Source organism: Pongo abelii, chromosome X, assembly GCF_028885655.2.
Source record: "Pongo abelii isolate AG06213 chromosome X, NHGRI_mPonAbe1-v2.0_pri, whole genome shotgun sequence".
Taxonomy (NCBI): Eukaryota; Metazoa; Chordata; class Mammalia; order Primates; family Hominidae; genus Pongo; species Pongo abelii.
The window spans coordinates 44,233,941-44,260,344 of NC_072008.2; the positions used below are offsets into that span (position 1 = coordinate 44,233,941).

Here is a 26,404-nt window from a genome sequence, read left to right on the forward strand (position 1 = left end):
TTTGCTCATGTATTTAAGGAGAGAAAAGGATGTATGCTTTCTAATAGTTCTTCCAAGGCCACTGTCCTGTGATTCTTTAATGCTCCAAGTATATTCTGCTCATTTCCATGGGGGAAACTTTGACAATAGACCATGTAATGGGATTTGAAGGGACTATTTTCTATGGCTTCCAGAGAATTTGGAAGATATGAGTCACATAACTGCCCCCTGTCGTCCCAAATTGGTAGAAGGAAATAAAGACTAGAGTTTAGGGTATAGATTATAGATTCTCAAAGAAAATTGAGTTTTTAAAGCCAAGAAAATACTTTTTAAGGCTGGAAGTATTATTTTTCACTTTTTGATTAGCAACATGAAAGAACAGTCATAAATGTGACCAACAGTTAATACTTTCATTATCAGTTAAAAATTATAACCATTTAACTTTCAGTATTAAATTTAATTCCATTTATGACAAAATTCTTCATGTAATGGTCCAAATTGCCATTTCACATTTGCCTTCAGAATGAGGAGAACCTCCAATTTAGGAGACTGGCTGGCTGTGTCACCACTGGGATTAAGATCAAGGTCAAGATTTAATAGTATTAGTTTCATTCTGTTTCAAAGCCATGATTACAAGTATAACCCTGCTGGCTTTCTTAAGAATGTGTGAAAGCTGTGCCAAAGAGTGTTCAAAACCATTATCTCTACTGGAAAAGTAATTCACAGGTTGACTGTACTAACAGTGGGGGAGTTAATATCATCTCTAGTTAACCAGAACAGGGTTGCCCTGGAAACTGAATTGCCAAGTCTGGATTTGTACTGAGATGCCTAAGATGGACATAGCACTGTGCTAACATCATGAGTATTCTTGTAATGCCCAGTAATATCATTCGATCCTGAGCACTGGACAGTCAATGGCACACAAATATTGTTAACTATTTGTCCTTCTGCTGGTTCTTCCAACTTCACTTATGGATATTTATTTTCTTCTGAGAAAAGTGAAGAACTTAAAAAAGAGGGGACTCCTCTGTTTCATTCCATAGCTTCCAAGGAAGCCAAAATGCATTAGATTTTGTGTTTATTCAATGGGCTAAAATCTAAAACTCAGAGTCAAATTTAATAAGCCCTCAACACCTTGGTATATTGATTTCAAAAAAAGTTCCCACCATGCATTCTTGAACCCCATTTCTCTCTCTTTTTTTCTTTTGACTCTTTTATCATATCATAGGAGATGCTCAAGTACTAGCTACATGTATGTTCTAGTCCACACAATAGTAGGATATCAAGTAGGAAAAAAATACTTAAACAGTCGAAATTTTGAAGATACTCTCTTTTTATTTCAAAACGTGGGAATAACTCAAAATTTGAGCCTCCAGGACCAAAACACATTTGAACCAAACGTTCAGAAGACAAGCCAGGCCACCATTTTGGCAACACGTTTCACATGGACAAGTGGATATTAGAGAATGATGCCCGCGACACGGCTAAAGCTATAGCACACCCACAAATAGATTCATACTTGGTTGTCTAATTTGCATGCATGAGTATGGTGCATTCTCCATGCCACTAGTACATATGTGCCTTTTCCAGAGTCAGTGCAGGATCCGTATTTGTGCAAGTCTTTAAAAGTCTGCTCCCTTACAAAATTTTACCATAATTTATCTGAGACAGCCTTCCTGTGACAAATTCTTTATGCTGCTTTTACTTCCAAAAAGTCATTTCTGAATAATAATTATAGCTGTCAAGAGTTCCAGCATCACATAAAAGAATCTGTTTGTTAGTTATTTTAATGTAAGCTCGCTGACTGTGAGTAAACCTAGCTAAACATATCCACATGCTTGGTATCTGGAATTTGAAATCGGTAACCTTTAGCAGCAATGGCAACCTTAGACCAAAATGACAAGGTAAAAAGAAACATCAACAATAACAGAAGATGTCCCAGGAAGAGCTGGGCTTTTCTACTCTCCAAAGTAAATTCTTCCCCAACATGCACCAAACACTGACAGCCTGACACGCTTGTGTATGAGGGCCCACATTTTCCCACTAATGCTGGATTGTTGGAAACCCAAACAGCATTGAGAGCCAAGGGGGAAAATGCCTGAATCTGAAAATGAACCAAAAGAAATTGTACCAGAGAAAGGAGATGGGAACTGCAAAGAAATTCCCAGAGTATCTCTCTCTGTCAACAAGCATGTAGAATCTTTATTACTAGAATATGCAGAGTCCCGGGAGAATTGTTGCATCCTTTTTTGCCTTAACTCTTTTCTTGCCAGTCTTTCCCTGGCTAGTCGAACTGCCTCTACAGTTGTCCCATCCAGAAGCCACACACAGCAGCGGGCCTCAGGAATTGCATTCCTCGCAGTGACAGGAGAGGATGTACCGGTAGGTGGCAGTGAGTCGCATGCCCCCTGAGCATCGCAGCCGCAGCGCCTTCAGCTTGGAAGTCTGGGGCCGGCAGCAGTGACAGGAAGAACGGAAGGGTTGCTTGAGGACAGTGCTGAACGACACCAAAGGCTCGGAGCGCGACGCCTGGCTGCAGTGCCCCTCGCACCTGGCCAGGAGCACCATCTGGGGAATGAAGAGGAGGTGGTTACTCTGTGGGCATGCCACAACCTTAGCCAGGTAAAACAGCATCTTTTGAAAGACCCTCACACTCCTTGCCAATTCCTGCTAGATTAGACCAGTGGCTCAATGCATGTTGCATTTTTTTTTTAAGTCAACACCCAGGCCTCATTCAGATAGATTGAATTAAAATCCTTGGGGATAGGGCCCAGGCTTTCGTGGTTTTCAAAGCTTCTTAGGTGATTTCTAAGTGTACTGAGGGTTTAGAACCACTGAATGACGCCCATCACTGTGATGTGCGAGTAAAAACCAATGAACAAAAGAAATTTCTCCTGACAGGTAGTGGTCTACCACTGGCCCAGTGCATTGCAATTCTACCAGTAGCAAAATGCAGAAAGTCAATCCAAATTGAAACCAAGAAGTAAATAATGACTACCAAAAAAAAAAAAGAAATTGATTTGTGCAGGAAATAGCTAAAGAACAGGAATATGGTTTCTGAAGAAGAAAATAGGATAGCCTGAGTAATGCTCAGGAAGAAATATTCTGGGTGCTGCAATTTGGGACAAGAGAATGAAGTAGAGACAGGGCATGTCTGGGGCCCTGAAATCACACTTCTGGATTTATATGTTGAAGGAGCCTGGGATTTGTGTAATTGCATCCGCATCTTCAGAGTCATTTGGGGCAAATATTAGGATGTACCCATTCTGATAATCTCTGTTTCCAAAGATTGGGCTGGAATAACGGAGGCTATGTGTTCTTTATAGTAGCTCTTAATCTGGCTTTAGCAAACAGACACCTTTAAGAATCTGATGAAAACTACCAAAGTTATCCCCAGAAAAATGTACATAAGCACACACACAATTTGCATACAGCTTAACGGAATGGACAAAAGGATCATTTATGTATCCCATACATAAATCCCGGTATCCTGAGAGTGGGAGTCATGGGTGGGTAGGGTGGAGCAGCTTGACTCATTAAGCTGCATAATCCTAATATCAAGGTGGGGAGGGGAGTGGAGAATCTGAGATTATTGGTCTGTGGTTATTTAAGAGGTTTTGCTTGGTGAATTTCATGTTAAGTGATGGAGAAAAAAATCCCCTGGGCCAGGTGTATTGTCTCATGCCTATAATCCCAACACTTTGGAGTCTGAGGCAGGAGGATCACTTGACCCCAGGAGTTTGAGACCAGCCTGGGCAACATAGCAAGATCGTGTCTCTACAAAAAAAAATAAAAAGTTAGCCAGGCGTGGTGATGTGCACCTGTAGTCCCAGCTACTTTGGAGGCTGAGACAGGAGGATCACTTGAACCCAGGAATTAGAGGCTGCAGGAAGCTATGATCAAGCCACTGTACTCCAGCGTGAGTGACAGAGCAAGGCCCTGTCTCAAAAAGAAAAGAAAAGAGAAGAAAAGAAAAATTTGTCCTATAATTCCAGAACCAACAGCAAGATCACAAAAAGTGAAACTGTTCAAATGAAAGATTAAAAGATACATATATATGTATGAAACCTTTTGACGTTTACCTTACAATATTGTAGGAATTAGCAGTTATTATTAAAGACTCACCAGCTATTATCTCTGACATCATCCTGTAGGGCAGAACTAAACACCCAATGTTTACAAGAAAAAATAGCCAGTCCATCTTTCCAAAAGGGAGAAAAGATGAATTCTGGTAATTATAGATTATTGGCATAGTTATCTGAGAATATGCTGGGGCTAAATCCAACAATCACTTAGCAACCACCAAGGCAATACGAGATACTAGAAAAAAAACAGCAGGGCTTAGGGAAGAATAAGTTGGACTAGACCAGTGAATTTATTTTCTCTGAATGATCACAGAGGCAGAGAGAAAATAGCAGCTGTAAGTTGTTTTGATTTTTTTAAAGCTTTTGATTCTATCCTACCTGCTCTTCATTTTGACAGGCAAAGTAAACTATCAGAAATGGTTTTGTTTTTTTGTTTTGTTTTGTTTTTAGAGACAGAGTCTTGCTATGTTGTCCAGGCTGCAGTGCAGTGGTTATTCACAGGCATGATCATCGCACACTACAGCCTTAAACTCCTGGGCTCAAGGGATCCTCCTGCCTCAGCCTCCTGTGTAGCCGGGACTACAGGCATGCACCACTGTGCCTGGCTCTGAAATGGGTTTTGAGAGATTATGCCATAGGTCAGTAGTACACAGGCTAGTCCCTAATTCCCACCCCCACTTCTCTAACGAGAGAGAGAGTCCAAGATCTTCCTTAGTCTGTTCTCCCCCCATCTCCCTGTATGCGGGAAGAGCTGCTTGATACGTCACCTTGGAGTAGTGTTAAATTTGCTAATCTCTCATCTAGATCATCTATTAGGTTGATTAAGCAGTTATTCACAGAGTCACCTTCCGTGATGGAGTCTTCAGAGGTGCAGTTTCAGTCTGGGTGGACAAAGTAAATCTGTGCCAACAAACTTAACTCAGAAGAGCCAACAATGATATGGGACATAATATCCAAGTGATGTATATACAGGTGAACCAAATGTAGGCCTAACTGACTGGGCCATTAGCACTGTCCATAAAATGACCAAGTCAACAGCGTAGGGCCATTTGTAAATGAGCTCATCTGATTGCAATCTCACTAAAAGTTTTCAGGATGTCCAGCACCACCCCCAGCCCACTCTGAAGGACAAGAACCCCAGGCACTGAAGGACGTGGGGCCACCTCCAATGGGCTGGGCTCCTCTTCCTCGGGAGCTGGACTGTTTGTGCAAGAAGAATGCACAGACATGTACAATAAGTGCCTTCAGTAGTTCAGAATAAAATCCAAAATCTTGAAGAGGAGTCAAGGCCCTTCATGACCCAGGTTTCACGTGTGTTTCCAGTCTTACTTACAACTGTTCTCATCACTCTACTACCCACTCCCTACTCCAATCAAACTGAACTACTTAGGAGTCCAAGAAAGTGCCCTGAATTCTCCTGCCTCTTGCCTTTGCTTATGTCTTCTGTCTCCCAAATATGTCCTTTCCACCTTGCTCTGCCTAATAAAATCCCACCTATCTATTCTCTGTAGCCAAATTCAAATGCTCTTTCCTAGAAGAAAAGACTATGAAGCAATTATTGGACCCTTGATGTTCTCAACACACACACACACACTCACACACACACACACACACTCCTAGAAGGAAATCTATCTCTGTTTTGTGTGTTGAGGTGGTAAAGCAGAAGTTTGAAAGATAAGATCCTTAAGGGATGGAAGGAATAACCATCTGCTCTCCTGGTTTACTCTCAATACTTCACATTTTAGCTTCTGCCATGCCTTACTTGTGTTTCAGCACTTGAACATCTCCTGATCTCTTCCGGATCAGAGCTTCTCAGACTGGAATGTGCGTGTATCATCTAGGATCTTGTTAAAAGACAAGTTCTGATTAAGTAGTTCTGGCCTAGAGCCTGAGATTCTGCATTTCCCATCAGATTTCAGTTGATGTCAGTCCTATTGGGCTGATGCCCACACTTTGAGTAGCAGGCCTCTGGACCCATTCAAGTTTGAGGGCTCTGCTCTAGATGAATCACTAGATAACCATCATTTCGCTAATAAGAACATTTATTGAGCACTTACAATGTGAGTTATTTCATCCTTACAACAACCCTACAAGAAAGTACTGTTATGATCTATACTATTAGGACAGATAAGGAAACTCAAGCTTTAGAGAGTTCCAGTAACTTGCCCAAACTCACATAGGTGGTAAAATGCAGAGCTGGAATCAAACCAAGGTCTATCTGAAACCAAACCCCTGACCTAAACCAGTATAATACCTGCCTCCTGATACCATGTTTTCCTGAAGCATATGCCAACTCACACACTTCCTTATCTACATTGATTTGCCTCAGAAACCCCTGACCATATCCATAGACATACAAGTCTAACTTTTCTTTTGAGCTTCTTGGGACATTAGCTTCACCATCCCCAAGCTTATGCAGAGCTGAATCTTCCAAGAGCCTTGACTGACCAGATGTCACCATTAGCCTCGGAATAAAGACCCAGCTGTCCCATCCTAGAAGAGCATTTTTGCGATTTTACTCCAACAGAGTGGAAACATATTTTGCCTTTTTCGCAGCAGTGAACACTATGCACCCTTATTTCCATGGCACCTCTTGAAGCATCCCCTATATCCTCAGGAACAAGATTCACCCATGCTTCTTCTCCCATTCTTTCCCAACAGGCAGCCTCAATAACTCCGCTCATCTTCAGGGACCCAGGTCAACCTCCAAAAGATCTGTGCTAGGCTGAGGGCACCAAGAAAATTGCAACCAGGGAACAAAGCAGCAGACAGATGGTGGGGGCTTTGAAAGGGTGGATGGGAACTCAGCTCACTCCAACTAGAGACTGATCTCTTCACTCAGGTCATGAATCAAACGGATACAAACTGATCTTTGTGCACAGAACACTTCTCCTCCCTCTCTCCCCATTTTCTTGTAAGCATTATGGAGGCAAAAAAATTGTCTCTTTTTTCTTTCTTTCCACTTTAGAGTCTCCAGCACCTTCCACAGCACCTGGACATGGTAGGCACTCGGTATAAATTTCTTCCTTTTAAAAAAATCAAATTATATCTCTCAAGTAGTCTATTGTATTATAAACACAATATTCCTGACTCCCTTCATTTCTCCTATCACACCATGAGCTTGGTGGGTAGCAGTAGAAGATGGCTTGTGGGTCCTGTTAGGAAGCTGTTAGGACTCAGCCCTTAGCATACCAGGTCCTCTTTTCCTAGGTTTTGTCTCCCAAACCTCTTCCTCGTTATCCTTTGTTGTTGCTCTTCCGGTTCCCCACCTGGTCCTGTGGCCCTTGCCAGTTCAGACAATCATGCCCTGGTTCCATGCCCTGGCCTGGGGCCAGCATCCCCCACTCCTCACCCAACTGAGACTTTCCAGGTCTCCCCTGCCAGTTTGCTTTCCCACCCTCCATTCCTGAAATCCCCTCCCTGGCCCAAGTCCAAAACTCATCCCCCTCCAGCCCCTCCTTCCTCCATTCATCTGGGAAGGAAGGTTAGACAGACATCGGGGCTGTTTCTCTTTTACTTTTATCCTCCCTGTTAGCACCCAGCACAGTGGCTTACATTTACTTTGCTCTTCTGCCCCACCCTGTGCTTAACAAGAACTACAATAAGGTTCATTTTCCTAATCTTTTAAGGCCATAGGAGATCCCAGCAGTTACTGAGATCTCAGTTGTGACTGAAATAGAAAATTGAGTCTAAACACCTGCTTAGTTTATAACTTTATCATCAAGATCATAATATCATCTATTAAATGGCTATTATGTGCTGGACACCGCTGGATGCGTTACAAATCACCAACACCCATACCCATACCCTCAGGTAGACAGCTCTATTTTGCATGGGAAGAAACTGAGGCACAAAGAAGGAAGTTACTGAACTTCCTCAAAGTCACTCATTCGGCAAGCCATGGAGCTGGAATTGGAAACCAGTTCTCTCTCACTTCAAACCTGGCATGCCTCAGTTCTCATAGAGATTCCACCAGGCAGTCTGTTTCCACTATCAACTGGTCTTTTGCCTGTTTGCTCTACAGCCTTTACTCCAAATTTTAGAGAAACTTAGTCTCCCATGAAGATTATAAATGAACCTGCTACTCCCAGGATCTTTTGTACCCAATCCCAGGAGGTGCCACCACTTAGAACTATCAGGCACATCCTAATCTGTGGCCACACTGTCCTCTTTGGTGGGCCACTGTGGCCAGTCTTTTCCGCCTGACTCCCTCTCAGTCCTTTCCCGAATTGCTAGGAGATGGGCAGCAGGGACCTAGGACTGGCCAGCTGCAAGTTCAGGGCTGGGATGAACAGTCTCATTGAAAGCTCCCAGAAAGGCTTTCGCGATTATTTATTTTTTCTAGAAACATTGCTGAGTATAAATTATTACTGTCAGCAGATCAGAAGTAGAGCCTGAACTTCTATGTGATGGCTCCTACATTCTACTTGTGTTCCTCCAGTATGAAGATCCAAGTACTGGGAAGATGAATGCTGTGAGGCAGACTTTGCCACTCCCTGGCTATATGATATCAAGCAATCTAATTATTTTGGGCTTCAGTTTTCCTTACCAGGATAATGGGAATAATAATGCCTGCCATCACAGGTTTCTTGGCAATGATTAGAATATACAGTATGAGGTGCCTGACACATTAGGTGTTCAAGCAGGTACACTCCCTTCCCCGAGCCTGGGTCACATTCTCCCTCTCTTGTCTTTACGAGGCCAGATAATGGATAAATGTGAGTCAGAAAGCATTAACAATTGGCAGGCAAACAGTAGGCACATGTTTAGTAAATAATAACCCTTGAACATGATGTCAAGGGATAATTTTTATAGAGACAAAAAAAATCTATCCTAGTCTTTTCTTTGTAAAAAGAAGCTAGGGTAGATTGTTGTTGCCTCTTTTCTAGACGTAGGCTAAATGTTTTATCCAAGTCTCTAAAGGCAAACAATTTCATTAAGTAAGACCCATTAGAGAAAAGATCAGCCTGAGAATGTAAGAGTTAAGAATTATAGAACATTTCCAAATGAAAACAGTTTTGCTCCTGGATACATAGAGAAAAATCTAACCTAGAAAAGGTCTGGGTAGTTGAGATTTTGCCAGGCATATTTTATGGCCAGGGAAGAAAGGTTTATAATTGCAAGCACCATTTACATAAAACTATTGCTATATTTGGGATAGTTTGGGATGTTTGAAAACAGATTGTTCCCAAGAAATTACAAACATTTCTCCTGCTATCACGATTTTGCGCTGTTATTTGCCATGGCATTCTGGAAGAAACAAAGGTGAATAACAGTACACTAAAGTCTGTTTCTAAGACTCATGCTCAGAATTCACATGTGAATTTCTTCAGTTTGAGTTCATGATGTCTCTTCTTTGACCTTCGCTAGATTAATGTGATTGTTGCCAAAGTACTCCTCCATCATTTCGTCCAATCTTTCCAGATTGTTTTCCAGTTTTTATAGATGCTCCTATTTCTTTGTTCCTTTCTATCATCATAGTGACACTTTCTTTGAAATAATTTTAATTCCTTTTTTTTAAAAAAGAATCACGATTATGGAGGACAACTCAATACAGAAAGAAATTATCCATGGAATAAAATCACTAAATATTCATGCCGTCTGTTTCTGAAGGGGGAGGGAAGGAGAAGCTAATAATTGCTGCGGTCAACCTTACGTGGGCCCACAATTTCTGAGCAATCACACTTGTAAAAGCACTTCTCATGTTTTTTCTCAATTTGTTTTAGTTTTCCTTTCCTAAGAAGGAATTGTAGCCCTGCAAAACTTTATGTTCATCTATTTACCCCATTTTTTTTTTGGTTCTACAAGCACAAATAAGAGCCAGAAAGTTTTTATTAAGTGGAAAATCTCTATTTTTTCCCATAGTCATAGATCTTATTAATATAATGGTTAAAATGATTTAACTCGAATTCTGATCCTCCTAAACTAAAATGAATCATCATCACTGAGCTATAATCAGAGAAATTAATGGAAATTTTCAAGGCATACAAAAGTCATAATGTTTTTGAATGGAGAGTGGAGGGATTGGCTTATATGGTCTTAATTCTAGTGATTGATACTATAAAAAATTCTTAATTGTACTGGTAATTTCAAAAAATACTTGCCATACGAGAATGTTTAAGTGTTTTTTTTCTTTTTTTTTATTATTATACTTTAAGTTTTATGGAACATGTGCGCAATGTGCAGGTTAGTTACACATGTATACATGTGCCATGCTGGTGCACTGCACCCACTAACTCGTCATCTAGCATTAGGTTAAGTGATTTTCTTCTCAAAACTAAATGTAAAAATCTCTGAGATTGGGCTAAACAAATTATTATTTACCAAGTGTGGACGAATTTCGTTCATGTGCCTGTTTAGGGGCAGTGACAGTCATGAGATCTCGTATGTTCCACCCTACAATGTGCCTCCCTTCTGGGTGGTCCACATAGCTGGCCACTCTTGGTGACCTTTTAAGCATGATATTCCTTTGCACACCACTGAGGCACGGATTGCCTCTGCAAGAAACATGCATCCTTCTCCAAACGAGAAAGATTGGGATAAGCAATGTAAAAATGATAAATTATCATATTGCCACCTTATCTTTTGAAATCATTTTAACAGAAATGTAGCACCTGAAGAAAGGCTCAGACCACAAAGCCAGTTATTTCACCAAGAATCTCTTTAAAGAGCCCTCCAAGAAGTATGTTCCGCTGCTCAATCACATTCTTTGCATTCTCTTCCTCTTTATTGATGATGGAGCTAGAGAGTTATGATAACTTGTAAACTCCATTTTTCTTTTTTGGAAAAGCACACTACCACTCATAAATGTCACAGCCAGGGGCAAAGGACACCTGTCCTACTGGATGGCTGTGCACATGATTGATTAGGTACTTTTACTGATAACAGTGCAAAGCACGGGGGGGAATTCTAAAAGCCTCATTCTCCCACAAGCCCTGTGGGCCTGCCACATCACTTAAGTTTGGGCTATGATCATAGTTCTCCATCCCCTGACAAAGAAATATGGCTTCTCGCCTGTTTCTGAGGGAAATGCTCTCCTCACAGAGACCTTAGTCTTACCTTTGAGCTACACTTGTACAATGGGTGACTGATAGAATCCACATAGTGGTGCCTCATGCAGCGTCGAGGGTCCGAGTCCATTATGAACGAGTTGTCCGTTTTACTGTCTGTATCTCCCATTATCACCAGCAGGGAGAGCATAGAAAAGGATGCAGCTAGTACATGTTTTCTCATTGTTGTAAGGAAAAACTTCTCTAGAAGAGCAGCAGAGGGAGGCAGAGGACAAAAAATTGGAAATGGCTTCACCTCCTAGGATCCAGTCCCGTTCAAGGAAAGGGCAGGATCGGGCTGAAGCTTTCTGGTTGTCATTGTCCTTTATGTGCTGGAGTTTTGTCTTACTCTTTGCACTTGCAATCCATCATCACAGTATCTGCTGCACAGCTGGAATGAAAACAGAAATTATTTTCCCCAGAATTATTTACCCGGAACCACTAATGGAACCCAGGAGGTATTAAGTAGAATTTTTCCATGTTATTTTGAGAGAAGAATATTGGTTTCTAGAGTGTCATTAGCAAAGGTTGTCATCCATTCCACCCCAACTCCCATAGCTTATGCTACGTATTTATAACCATTTGGAGGTGGACACGATGGTTTAATGGAAGCACATGTTGACTTTAATTGCTGAAGTCCATGTTCCTAGGGGCAAGAATAGTTTGAACCCATGTTAAAGATTAAACATGTTGTTCTGGCAACAACGTAACCGAATTGGGTGGTCTCATCTTTGTCCTTGGTTGGTGGGGGCGGGAGGGTCTATTCAGTTTCTCAGCAAGCTTTGGTGTCAGCGTCAGCTTACAGGGCTAGAGAGGAGACAGGTCAGCACTAATAAACACAAGCCATGTCCCACAGGGAAGCACATTTTCCATTTCCAAGTCCATGCTCACCCACCCACCTAATTTTCCACTTCTGTGCCCTAGGCTCATCCTGTTTTTGCTTTAAGCCCCATAGCACCCAGCACTGATGACAAACTGCATCTGAAATACACATTATGCTAACTGGCCTCCAGCACAGTTAAGGTATCACGCGTGTATTTGCCAACAGAGTCACATTTCTGCAGAGCCTTTGTAGCCTGGGCACATGGTATAATTCGAAAAAGAAAGCAGTTGTTGGAGCAGACTTACCATTAAAATAAGATCATATTATGCCGGTTTTTCTGAAATTTGCTTTGTTCTTTTGACCATACCTCTTGGACAAAGGACCGGGGTCCAGAGATCTCTCCAGATTACCTCACTAACTCCCCAGGCATAGCCAACACTGGTGCTTTCTTTCTTTTAATCACAACAGAAGACAGAAAGTATCAAAAATATTTTCAAACATTTAGGAAAATTGGGAGGGCCTGATATTACATCCAAAACAAAAGGAACATGATAATTAAAGCTTCGGGAAATTTTTCAAAGGTATTTCAGATAAAAGTTTGATCATTTTGTTCATAGGCAACATTTTCCTTAACTTTCTACTCATGAACAGTCTGAATAAACAGGGCAAAGTGTTGATAAAATCAAGATTAGGAGTTCAAGTTGGCATAAGCCAATTTATTTTGCACTAATAGAACGGCGTCAGACCCATTTAGCCTCAATTAGCTGTCTTGGAAGTGTGAGGTAGGGGATCCTAACTGGAAAGGGGTGTGTGAGATAGGGCTGTTTCAGAGCACAGAATCCCTGGCAATAGCAAAGCCTCAGCACATGTGCCTCAGGGAAGTCCTATAAATTGCAGGAAGGGCAAGGACCAGTAATGAGGGGACCCACCTGGACTTGAGTCCTGGCACTGCCATTAATTAGCTGGGGAAGCCTTACACAAGTCATTCAACCTCCTCTAGCCCAAGTTTCCTCATCTGTAGAGGGAAGGAGTTGACAGAGATGGCATCTGCTGTCCCTTCGTGTTCTAAAATGCCACCACTTGATAACTATGGATTCAGTTACTATCATCTCCATACGCAGACGGTGAGCCCAAAGTTGACGAGAACATATTCCAGCACAACTTTGCACCACTTTATGTGCATGCTAATAGCAACATCTCATTGAAATAAATCAAACCTGTGCCCAAAGTTTCAAATCTGCAAAGGATGCAGAAGAGCATGTTTGTTTTCTTTTCAACCGCATAATCTAGGTTTTCCTATACACGTTACCCTGAAAATTACCAAGACGACAACTCAAGGAGCCAGAACTTTCTTGGAGTCCACGTTCAGAGGATGAAATATTACTGACCATTTCCCAGGTTTCAGTGTGACTAAATTATCCCAAGTGGTTATCTGTCTCTTTGAAGCCTTAATTAGCGTCAGAAAGAGAATTGATTAGATTTCACTGCTTCAGTCTACAGATATTTCTCCCAGGAGTCAATGGCAAAAGGATGAAGAGAGAAGCAGACATTCCAGTCCTGGCCCCACTTCTGCACTGCCAGCAACTTCTCTTCAGAGCCATGGCCAGGAGGTATGGTTAAATGAGCAAAGCAAATTAAAGAACATCATGTACAGCATGATGGCAAAAACAAGCTACATCAATAACAAAACCCTACATATGTGTATGCATCGTTGTATTTATTGGCATTTCCACTTTCTCCACAGAAAAAGGAAATATAAAGGGCCCTTAAAGATAGAAGAGAATTTAAGAGAATAAAAGTCTCATTTAAGAGAATGAAAATTAAAGTACTTTGAAATACATCGTTCAACCAATCAGATTTACAAAGATTCCGAAGTCTGATCATGCACCCTATTGGCAAGGCTGTGGGAAAACAAGCCCATTTTGGAGAAAGTTCAGTATAAATTGGTCCAAACTCTGTAGAGGCCAATTTGGCAATACCTTTTAAAAATGCAAATGTATATAATTTAGACCCAGCAATTCCACTTCTGTGAATTATCCTACATGTGAAATCACATGAGCACATGGCTGAAATAGCATAAAATTGGAAACAGCATGAAATATCCATTAATAGGGGACTGGTTAATTATATTCTAAAATATTCACACAACAATATACTAACCAACTATATACGGAAGGATGCAGAAACTCTATGTATTGATTTGTGTTAAAATGGGGAGAGATAAAAACACATATTTGTATAGCAAAGCTCTGAAAGGATACCCAAGAAACTAACAAAATTAGTTACCTGTGGTAGTTGAGGGACAGGCATGAGAGAAAGACTTTTCACTGTATATCTTTTTGTATTTTTAGATTTTTGAGCTTGTGAATGTATACTTTATTTAAAATTTCATTAAAAAATAAGGCTTTCTCTTTTAAAAGCTCAGCTTAAATCTGGTAACTAAGTTAATGGATGTTTACTGTTTGTGCCAGTTTGAGTATTTTAAAAATATTATATTTTTATTTCTTATAATTACGGGAAGGCATGCTAGTCTCTTAGTCAAATACTCTTCCAGGGCGACCGCATCGTTCTTGTACATTACTGCCACCTAGTAGCACCATCCTGAATTGCAAGCACAGTTTAAAATTTTTTCCTAAAAATGAATAAAACACTTTGCAAGCAGATATTATGACATTTACACAGATAAAGAGATAGTTAATGTCACATACAATGTAACTTGATCATCTGGCTTTCTCTTTAGAGATGGTGAGCTGAACCCAGAAGTAATATTAAAGAATAAAAGATTGACAGGAAATGTTGCTTTACCATTAATTCTAAGAAATAGATTTTTCATTTCAACACACTCAGAAAACGTGATAGTTGTTGTCCAGTTTTTATCTTAAATTCTGAGATAAGAATGTAAGCAACAATGTAAATATGCCACAAAACTCACAGAACCCTCAAAACAAAAAGGTAAGATTCTGAAAACATAACCTGGCATTTTTTTTTCTTTCTTTTTTTTTTGCCTTAAGTGTTCAAATTGAATGAACCAACACTGTTGTATTGAAGAAGAAATAAAAATAAAGCTGAAGAAAAGAGCAATGCTAAGTCAAGTTGTCAACATTGTGTTGCTCAGGGTGTGCATAGGTGAGAATGTGCAAAGTATGGGAGTGGGAGGAAGACCTCACAAAGAGGAAAATCAGGAATTAAGAAAATGTACACCACTGAGATCACCACTTTCTGGCAGCCTAGGATTATCTCTGCCTTGTAGCAGCTTCTGTTGTTTTCTCAAAACTAAATTAATTCCAGTTTGCCTTAATTTTTTAAGACATGTGTCATAAAATCAAATGCTGCCTACGAAGACTTAGAACCTTGGCCCAGGCAATAATGGATTGAACAAGAGAATGACTCTCTTGCTGAACTCAGTAGCCCTGTGGCCATGCTATGCTCTGGATACAGTCTCTGAGACATGGACTTGGCCGACGTACAGAGCCCACATTCTAATAGCTCCAATGTGGAGCCGCTGCCGGCAGGAGAGGCACGTAGGCTGGCGTGCCCGACTTTGGAGCTACCTTCCAAATGATACCAGTGGAAAAGAACAACTGGTGCCCAGATTTCCCCACCTGTCATCCTCAGCGAAATAATATAGCAGAGCTTACAGAGGGCCCAGCCTCCTGGGTGAGAGATGGTGTTGTGCCCACAGATCAGCTCACTCTTGGGCTGACCTTCTGGCTGGCAGAGGGTAAAGTGCTGGTTTCACGCAAGTTATCTCAGCAATAGGCTAAGACAAGTGGCATGTGCCAAGAATGGCCTTATTCTTGCCTTGCTTGCCAGGCACAGGAGGGTGGTGCTTCAGTATCCATATTTCCCCCTAGGCTGTTTTCAATACTAATGTATACTGATATTCCCTTCTGTGGCTTCTTTCAACAAATATTTTTTAACATGTATTTATTGAGCACCTACTGTGTGTCTCCTTTTGCTCTAGCAGATAAGAGATAGGGTCAGGAGAAAAATACAGTTCCTATCCTCGATCCCTCTTCTAGCTCACTGACTCTGCAGGCAAAGAGTCTTGGCCTGTTGTTTTCCTGGATGATTTTTTAGACACATTGATAAACTCTCTGAACATCTAATTTGTATCCAATATTCATTAGATCATTTCTAAGAAGACCAAGTTAAGCAAATAAAATATAATGACCTTGGAATGGAGTCAGTATATCAGCCAGAATTACTTGATATTTATTGTAATTTTTTTAAAAATTATGGTATGAAGCATAAATAAAGTGAAGATGGTAGAACATAAAGCCTCTATCAAAGAAATTGCAAAAACATCAAAGATTTATAAGTGGAAGAAAGCTTGCTAGATAACCCTAGATAAAACTTCATACAGTACTAGGATCAGAAAAGCAAGAAACTCTAGGTCTAATTCAGAAAGTGTGAAGTGTTAAGTAGCCCCTTCCCAGGAACTCAAAGGATTCCAATTGGATCTAGTCAACTAGATGCCTTGGAGAATAAGTCAAATGCCTCTTCCCAAGGCAGTTAATTTATAAACTGTAAACAGCATGTTGGATTTTATAAAGCATCCTGTGCGTTCAATGAATGGTTTTTAATATTCCTATCTGGCAGCACATCAGTAGCAGCCAAGGATCCAAGCCTGGGCTGACCCAGAGGCAGCGGCACTGACTGCAAACGCTGCTAGGCCTCCAGCCTGCCAACTCCAGGTATCTCCAAGGATGGGCAGGCACAAGGTCAGTGGGGAGGAAGCAGTTCTTGCTCCTTTCATCTCAGAGATAGGCACATTTCATGTGTCTAATCCAGTGCAGGGGTGGTGGGGGGTGAGGGAATAAAGACAGCAATGACTGTCCCCAGAGTGCTACCTTAGGAGAAAGAAGACAACATTCTTGTGATTAAATAATAGTCCTCCAGTCTGTGATAGGACTCTGTGTTCTCCCAACTTGCACTACTAGCCAAGTGTAGCCAAGCTCAGCAGTGGGGGTGATGGAGGAAGAAAAGAGATGGGAGAAACAAAAAGGATGGAGGAATATGGCCAGGGAAAGAGGCAATGAATTACAACCCTGGGGTAAATAGGAGTGCTAAACTGAAGGACTAGAAATATAAATAATTTGGAGGGTGGGGAGATGAGCCAACTGTCAAATGCCCCCACCTATATGTATGTCCTTGGCTTGAATAGTTTTACTGTCTGAGGAGGGACTAGAGTGGGAGGACTCGACCTTGAGTCTGACTGAAGCTTAAAATCCTGATTTTTTTTTTTTCAGGCATTGTCAGGAACTCCAGAAAAACATCTCATTGTTATCCAAACTCCCACTTACCTACAGCTTTCATCTTTTCCTCCCTAGACCCATTGCTCGCCTATGTTGTTAGTGTTCCGTGTCCCTATACCGATTTGAAAGAAACATGGGATAACAATTTCACTGCATTCTGAAACTGATCCTCAAGCCGTGAGTCCTACCCTCCCATCATTGGCTGTGTGATCTTGAACAAGTCACTTGCCTTTTCTAGGACTCAATTTCCTCATCTGCAAAATGAACAGATTGGTCTAAATGCTTTTATGTGTCTATCCATTTCTAACAGTCTCCAACTCTACCCAAGCTTCTCAGAGTACAGCCCCTGCCTTGGGGCTACATATTCCCCAAAGCAATCCTACAAAAAGAGTTCCCTTCTTACTTAAGGAGTTAATGATTGCAAAGAAGTTCTAAGGTGGTGTCTCATCCAACACTGAAGCCCAAGCTATAAGTATTTGCCCCTTGATGAAGCTATATTAGTGGCCTGAAATAAAAACAGCCATTAATAACCATTTGACTGAGTACTTGCAATGTACCAAATAGTTTCTAAATTAATAATATCCTGTTAATCATAGGAAGTGGGCCGGGTGCAGCGGCTCATGCCTGTAATCCCAGCACTTTAGAAGGCGTTGTTGGGAGGATCACTTAAGCCCAGGAGTTCGAGATCATCCTGGGTAACATAGGGAGACTTCATCTCTACAAAAATAATAAAAAAATACTAGCCAGACATGGTGGTACACGCTTGTCATCCCAGCTACTTGGGAGGTTGAGGTGGGAGGATCACCTGAGCATGGGTGGTTGAGCCTACAGTGAGCTGTGATCCAGCCTGGGCATCAGAGTGAGACCCCGTCTCAAAAAACAAAAGTTAACAGTAATAATAATAATAATAATAATAATTTGAAGTAGTGAGAATATTTAACCAGTTACTATTTCTCATAAAACTGTCTTAAAATTTGTGGGGTTTCTGTCCGGTATCCACCAAAGCATAAACGGGGAGAGAAGAAAGACTAATAATAATAAATCATGCTAGGATTAGACTTCTTGCATTTGATAATGACAATATAGGCTGAGTTCCACCCTCTTGCACCTTTCTTTTGAAAGACCCTTATTTCTTAACTGAGCTTGAGCCACAGATTCTCGTGCCCTAATGGGACAATCTCTGATACTCTGGTTCAGGATAGAAGAGAAAGATTGATTAGAAAAGTTGTCTTCTCTGCAAGTAAAATCAGTAGTCTTGGGGTCGAGAGCAAGGCCCTGTGCTTGGTAAAGTATCTACTACAGAGCTTCTCTGCTAGGGGAGGTACATTCTAGAAGCCCTGGGCTGGGACTTAAGTCTAAAAGAGTTGACCACTGGGTATGGCACTTGGATCTTGTGCTGAGTATCTGTGGGCTTCTATGGCCCACAGATACTCAGAAAAGAGTCATTCTGAAGAATGGAAAGACTCATTCTGAGTTTTTAACAGTTGACATAACTAATTGACTTTTAGAATACAAACCTTGCATAAATTGGAAATGACCAGGTCAGGTTACCCAAGTGTCAGGAGGTACTTTTCTGTTGAAGTCTTTTCCTCCAGGGATTCATTTCTGTAAATCCAGCTGCCCAGCTGAAAGCTGTGACTGAGATGGGGATGAGCTGTCAGAAAATGCTTAGGGGTGGCCTTTCTATAGTGCCTCAAATCAACAGTAGCCCTAAACACGGAGTCCTCTTCTATCCTTTCTTCAATGGGGAATTAAAGTAGGGAGAGAGCAGATCATGGGAGAAGTAACAAAAGAGGAGGAGGAGGAGGAAGGATTCATTTTGAAGTTCAAAATCTGCCACTGCCCTTTCAATTTTTTCAAATAGCACAATTTCAGTCAGGGAAGGATCCCTTCATTTCACCCACTCCCTCCCAGGAAGGGGATTTTGTATGAGGAACGAGACACACTCTACTGCTCACCTTACATAAGACTCTTTAGAAAGAAAATAGGAGAGTTCCGAGACACCCAACTCAGAGGACTCAGTCTTGCCAAAATGCATGAATGTACATTCTCCCTGTGGAAAAGAAAAGGTACCAGGTGTTCTGGGGACACTTGTGCTGAAATAACTAAACACTTGTTCTGCTGCTGTACTGCTGGCTGTGGTATGGCCTCAGGAGAAGAGAGGTGACCAATGTTAGCTCAGGGTACAGGCTCCCTTTTACCCTAGAGCCAAATGAGCATGTTGGCTTTTCTTCAAAGAGTGCAGCAAAGTGTTTCCAAAGCTGCGTTTGAACCTCCTCACCCGCAACAACACTTTGGAATGGTGGGTAGTGATCTCACCTAACAGCTGTAGAGCCCTTAGTTAGGAATGGGGCATAAACAATGGGAGCAACTCAGTCTTTCCATTCCCCATTCAATTTGCCTTTTCTGCCCAATGGTGGGATTTGAATACTGAATTCAATCCCGTTGCAATCCAGAATGCTCCTAGACTCAGACATATGTCAAAGGGGCAAGGTTCTCGTAAAAATCACATAAAAATACATGTCCCTATATTGCTGATAACCCTGAACTTGTTGGGGTGGTGGTTTTCTGCTTGTCTTGATTTGCTTAAACCATGCATGCTGCAGCTATGTCTATGTCTTTTGACTGCCAGCTTCCCTGTAACAATACTATTCTGCTGCCTTTGGATTCCACACCTCAAAAGAAAAACTTAAATTCTGAAAAGGAGTAATTTTTCATAATTTGGTGGGGGGGCAGTGAAATCACAGCAATGTAACGAGTCCTAAAATATCCTCTCAAGTTTTAAAGAAAAATTGGACTTTGATTAAGGATTGGATTTCTTTGATTCTTTACATCCATTATAGTTTGTGGATACAAATTATATTTGTACCCACATAATTAGGTACAAATGTGTGTACCTCCATTTTACTTCGAGTTGAAGATAGGGGATGTTTTTTCACTTGAGGAGTTGACCTCCTTTTCAGGTAAAGACAGCAACTTCAAACGCCTTCCTGGGAGGGAGAGTGGGTGAAATAAAGGGATCCTTCCCTTTCTGAAATTGTGATATTTGAAAATATTGAAAGGGCAGCAGCAGATTTTGAACATCAAAAATAATCCTTCTTACTTCTCTTTTGTTACTTCTCCCCTGACCTCCTCTCTCCCTATTTGTATTCCCTACTGATGAAAGGATGGAAGAGGACTCCACGTTTAGGGCTGTTGTTGGTTTGTGGCACTGTAGAAAGGCCACCCTTGAGCATTTTCTGACAGCTCATCAACTTTCTTGAATGTCTTAACCTGTTGCCCTTTCATTTTTAAAGGATACTGCAATTGGTTGGATCATAGCTTAAAAGAAAAAGTTGGGATTGAGCCAGGCCTTGGAAGAGAGCAAATCGTCTGAAAAATTCTTAGCTTTTGTGGAAAAAAAAAAAAAAGAAAAGACAAAAATGTTATCTATTGCAAATCTTATACCCAGTTTAAAGCTACTAGTCAATGTTTATGGCCAGATTTTGCCATGAGGGTGAAATGGACCCCAACTGGATGAATTCCTGATTATGAGCACTGGGGATATGTCGCCAACTGAAGTTACCCATTCTTTGAATTTACTGAGTCAGCACTCTTCCTAACAAGAAAGTAGTTGTTTCAGATTGCAAACCCCATCCAGGGTTTCACGTTCTTACTGTTGAAAATGGGTCTGGGGGTATGACTCTAGTGACATATCCTTGACCATCAGGCTCTGAGAACCTCTGATGAAGGGGACAGTGCACATGAATGGTGACAAGCAAATGACTGCCGGAGACACAAGAAAAAAGCTTTGCAGATGCAAGGGAAGCTGGCATCAGAAATAATGCCATCGGCACAATCTTCCTCAACAACTCAACTGTGTGGGTGTGTGAATTTGCAGCATGCAACCTGCACAGCCAAGTGAGTACTGATTCCAGTTCCAGCCTCCCCTGCCCTGCTGCACACACATAGGGGTTTTGGAAGGATTTCCCACCCTTTGTTTTCTCCTGAAATTAAACACGGAAGTTCATGATTGCTGACCTGATGGGCGAGGAGTGGGTACTACCAGCTGGAACATTGCCACTGGCAGGGGCAGACAAGAAAACAGGAATGCTCTTAATGTCCTCCCAAAGAAAACCTTTGATGGACAAAAGAGTGGTTGTATTTTTACCCTCTCCCTTCATGCTGCCAGGCGTCTTTAAATAGATCCTCTAGCCTAGGGACTTGTACGGAATAATTCATATTAAAACCCAAGAAGTGGTAGTGTAGGGGAATTGGTTCTTTCTTCTCTTTCTTTCCCTTTCTTTCTTCCTTTCTTTTTTTTTCTTCTTGTCAGGCTAACAGGGAAAGACTCATTTTAATTCAGCCGCTTTAAATTTTTCCTTTTGGGTCCTTTAATGAATTTTAGCTAATTTGAAAAAGACGACCAAAGCCCCCAGAATAAGAAAAGGAATAGGAAGCCGCCTGGTAGCTTGCTCTTTAATACCTTTTGGTCCCAGGGACATTAGCAGCATCTTTTAAGGATGTCACAGGGAGGTTTACATTGAGGCTCTTAAATGGGAATCTCTAATTAAGAGGTCCACTTCCTTCCATTTGCAACTCATCAACGAAACTGTTGTTCTGCTGTTAAGAGACAGAAAGAAAGAAAGAAAAAAAGAAAAAAAGAAAGAAAGAAAAAATCCTGCCCCATCTCCAAAGCCCCATGCATTTTTTAGTTCGGATCAACCCAGAATATATTTCTCCCCTCTTTCTTTCACCAAATGGGTTTCATAAAGACATTTGGGTCTGTGCTGGCCAAATTAGAAGTCCCGTCTCTCTTTCTTTCTGTTTGGGGAGGGAGGGATGTGGGAAGGACAGACCGGGAAAGGGGGCAGGGCAGGGGCCAAGGATCCAGAGAGCTTTGTTTCAAGCCACTTGTCTCTCCCCCAAAACAGAGAATAACCACATTTCTCTTAATGTAGGCCGAAGTGCATCCGGGCATTCCCATAGCGCTCCCACCCCAAGGCCTTTGCCGGAGATGTTCGGGTCACTGTGATGGTATGCTCGTTCCTGCCAACCCGGTCACTCCAGCCCCGCTCTCGGCAGCCCAAAGGGCAGCTAAGCCATGTGGCTGCTCCTCTCTGTGAGTGGATTCAGGCTCAGGACTACAGAAAGCCCCCCAATCCTATCAGCCCGGCAGAGCTGGTGCCAAGAATGACATCCTGGGAATACTATGGAGATGGGGAGATCTCATGGGCTGTTCTCCCCGGATGGAACAGGACCCAAGCTGTCTGGAAAACAGGCAGAGCAAAGAGCCAGCTGACAATGGAAGGAGCTCAGGCGAAGGGAAAAGGGGGCGGGCTGGGAGCAGTGGTGAGCAAAAGAAAAGAAAAGCCACATGCCACCCAGGAAGATTCCAGGACTGGCGGGAGGAGGTGGAGGAGGAAGGACTTGCAGGAAACAAGTACCCAGACATGGCACTGCCAGTCTAGCTGGATTCTTTTCTGAATTAGATTATGCGAAAGAAAGAAGGGAAAAATATAGCCAGCCAGCTGTTCAAAGGCTTACAACCTTGCTTTTATTGTCCGGGTAAGTTGGTGAGGTGGGGCATCAGAGGAATTCCAAACATACCATCCCAGAGAAATTTTAATATGTTCCACAGTGTCATACACGAAGAGGAAATGACAGCTGATCACAGCCAGGGCAGGCCACAGCAACCCAGGCCCTGGAGCTCACCCACCCTCTCTCACAGCCCTGCTTCCCGGCTCTGCCTTAGCACTTCACAGTCTGTCCACCTGCCTTCCCATCCCCTCTGCTCCCACTGGCTGCTGGCCTAGTGAAGAGGGCCTGGGCAAAGAAGCAGTCACTGGCCGTCATGGGAAGAGGTGAGGATGGGCTCGAAGGCCGCTGGCCAAGAAGCTGAGGGCTGGCTAGGGTGAGTCAGGCACCCCAGGGAGTCAGAGGCATTTCAATCCAACCATGGGGGATTATCTGCTGATAAGGACCAAGTCAAGGACCCTGGTGATGCTGTTTTCAGGGGTTTTTTTTCCCCCCCAGTAACCTAAACACGTGATAAAACACCATACTGGGTTATTTGAAAGCAACACTGTGTGGCTATGATGGAGACCTGGGTTTGGGGAAGAGTTTCCAACAGCTTCTTCCCAGGGGCCTCTTGAATTCAGGCCAGGCCCAGAGGTCATTGGTTTTGATACTGGGGGTGGGACAAGTAAGTGGTGAGGGATAGTGACTGCATCTTCCTCCATATGCATGTTTCTAATTCGATGATTCATCAAGTGGCCCTGATGTTAGCTACTGAGTAGGCGACTCACACCCATCCCCAATAGAGACAGCATATGGTCCTTTCCACAGGGTGCTCAGGAGAGCAGAGAAAGGATAAACTACTGTCTTTTTCCGGGATTCTTCTACCCAGGCTGGAAAGATCTAGCTGTGTTAGCTGTGCAAATGACGTGTACCCAGGATCTGGTGAAAAAGGCCAAAGGGGAATCCCTTAATCATAAATGGAAAGAAAACCCACTGATGACTGAGAATCATTTCAAGTAAATCTAGAAACCAGTAGCTGTTTTAAATAATTCTTTATAACAGGAAAGTTATTGCCTGCTTTACCCATTGGCAATGCCCATTTCAGTTTCAAAATCTAACTAGAGATGGCATGTGGACTGAGAATTAGAGTATGGGACAATGTCTCATTCACCTTTGCATCCATCGGGACTAGCATAGCACTGGGCATCTAGAAAACGCTTAATAAATATTTATTTAAAAATTGATGAAATAAATAATTAACCAGAGAATAATAGTACTTGAATTGTGAGTTCTTAAAATAGAGTAAAGATTGCTGGCCACCATTGGTGGCTGTAATTCCAAGAAACTCACCACATTTTTCAAGGGCCCAGGAAAATAAATGAGTTGGAAATTGTTAAATGTATTGAAAAATGATTTATTTTTCCCTTGACAGTGTCATTGGAACTCGAATTAAGATTGAAAACTCCACAGGCACACTTCCATCTGTGGGTGTCAGCTGCTTGGTACACAGTCGTAAGAAGGCCTCAGCCAGTTCTCCCGTTACCTGAACCAAATGTATTTTAAAATAAATGATGCAAAACATTGCATTTTGTGTTCAAATACTCTCATGTAATGATCTGAATAATAGTTTAAGAAAATTGTTTTGATTCAGCTAAATGCTTTGCTAACCGCAGTTTTTAAAAAAAAAAAAAAATTACAATAAAATTGTACAGCAATGGAATCCATAGTGTCTTTTATGGCTTTCTTGAATAATGAATACCCCAAAGTTGTAAATTAACCTATTCAAATATCAGATTTTCACTCAGCGATGCTTATTAGGCTGGTTATCAGAGAAAATCAGAAAAGTTTTGCATAAACTGTGTACCAATTTGCAATGAAAACTGGCAAACAGGACCATAAAGTTTCCTTGAATTAGTAAGACTGATGAGAAGAAAATGAGCAGATATTTGCATCTGGTTTAAACGCTCAGTTGAGAAGCATTGTGCAGTCCCCGCTGTATTTGGTTGACACCCACAGCAACCCCGCATTTCAGTCATCTCTCTGTTTTCAAATGCACCTGGTATTTAATCTTATGTGTTGGGGTAATTTGCCAATGCCAGCTCCTTGTAATTAAAATACATTAATATTAGAAATGTAAAGAGACATGTTTCACAGCAGCCATATCTGTTATTAATGAGTTACAAAGAACTGTACAAGGGACTCCCATCTTGCCAAATAGCTTCCTTTCCTGTACCTGAATCTCAGTAAAGATGGGAGTCTGCCTCTCACGGAGGCTTATCTGGGTTTGTCTATTACAATGAGCCTCAGTTACTGGGCGTTCTGAGTCATTAACATTCTGTACACAATCAAACTTCCCGTCCCCCAAGAAAGAGTTATGCCCATGCCTCCTACAGCTCAATTGTTCATTTAAAGAGAGAACTTGTATTCCAAAGTTTGAAAGAAACCTCGGAATATTCCGCAGGTAGGAGTCATTCCTACAGGTCCTGGTCTCTGTGCTGGCGGGAGCATCCTTTCCTGGTCACTCCTTGAACATCATGCTGCAGGGACGAGCTGATGACTAAAAATAACCCCCTGCAATAAGTCCAAGGCAAACAGCATGCATTTCCTCGGACTTTTTGCCCAATCAAAATCATACAGTAAATCCATCCTCATCTCCTCCCGGTGCTCCCGAATGCATCTATGGAAGCGAAGACCTGCACGCTGAAAGAAGAGTGCAAGGGAGCAGGATTCCTGCAAAGCTTGACACAGAAAGCTAGAAATAAATGTTGCCTATTGTTTGAAGTCATTCTGAGCACTCCGGCAGAGCCCTGGCAGGAGATCAGCAGCATACATAAGTAGTAATAAAAGTAAACAGTGCGCTTTTAAACTCGCAGTCTTGCCTGCGTTAATAGTGCCCCCATTGTAAGTGGGATGAGGGTGCTGGGGAAGATACTGGGCTCCATGAATCCATGCTGGCGAGTTGCTGCTTCGCAGCCCCCTTTCACGGGGTCAACTATAAGAACCATCACAAAGTTACATCTAACTACGCAGAGAGTTTGAAAAGAAAAATCTCTTTAAGTCAAACCAAAAGATATTTTCAAGCTTTTCTAGGAGGCTCCCTGCTCTGACACAGACTTCAAAGACCCGTTCATTTAAGAAACACAATGCTAGCATGCTACAGATTAATGCAAATTAAAGTAATGCAAATTTAAGTGGTATTTAAAGGTTGTCTCTTTGTCTGAGAGGAGGATGAAATGCTCGGTTTGGAAAGAAGCGATTTCCTAGGCAAGCCGGCAGCGCTTGTTTTCCTGCTTACCTTAGGGGAACGCAGGGCTCCTTTCTTCTCAGACTTTTCTGAGAGCTAGAAAGAGGTCCTGTTACTTCCAAATGCTTTTGTTCTTCTGTCCCTCTGTCACATGGCTTGCCTTTTATATTTGCAACACACAAAAGTTAGGACTGTTGTTTAAGCGACACAGGGAGAGAGAGAGAGGGAGAGAGAGAGGGAGAGAGAGAGAGGGAGAGAGAGAGAGAGAATGTCAAATGGAAAAGTGCCATTGCAGTCATATATCAATCAGGCGTGCGGCCGCAGCAGCGCACTAGCAAATGGGAATGCCACGGAAATGTGAGGCGCTCGTTATCGGGGACTCAGCCGCTGCCCACCGCTCGGCTCCCTTCCACGGAGCATCTTACGATGGGAACAGCGTAGCAGAACAAGGGCGAGGAAGTTTCTTT

At 42.0% G+C, this 26,404-nt stretch overlaps 1 protein-coding gene across 1 annotated transcript; it reads right to left on the reverse strand.

The window, feature by feature from the left end:
- Positions 1-1,294: 1,294 nt before the first annotated feature.
- NDP (norrin cystine knot growth factor NDP) lies at positions 1,295-26,404 on the reverse strand. The gene is made up of 3 exons (XM_002831557.4): positions 25,989-26,404; positions 11,124-11,504; positions 1,295-2,547 (listed from the first exon to the last, which is right to left on the reverse strand). Exons 2-3 carry the CDS (start codon positions 11,295-11,297, stop codon positions 2,320-2,322), a joined length of 402 nt encoding a protein of 133 aa, XP_002831603.2. The 5' UTR covers positions 11,298-11,504; positions 25,989-26,404; the 3' UTR covers positions 1,295-2,319.

Excerpts from the sequence above, each read along its gene's own strand:
- NDP (XM_002831557.4), bottom strand. The coding sequence starts at position 11,297 with ATGAGAAAACATGTACTAGCTGCATCCTTTTCTATGCTCTCCCTGCTG. Across the intron at positions 2,548-11,123 it reads TGTACAAGTGTAGCTCAAAG|ATGGTGCTCCTGGCCAGGTG; the intron begins GTAAGACTAAGG and ends TTCATTCCCCAG.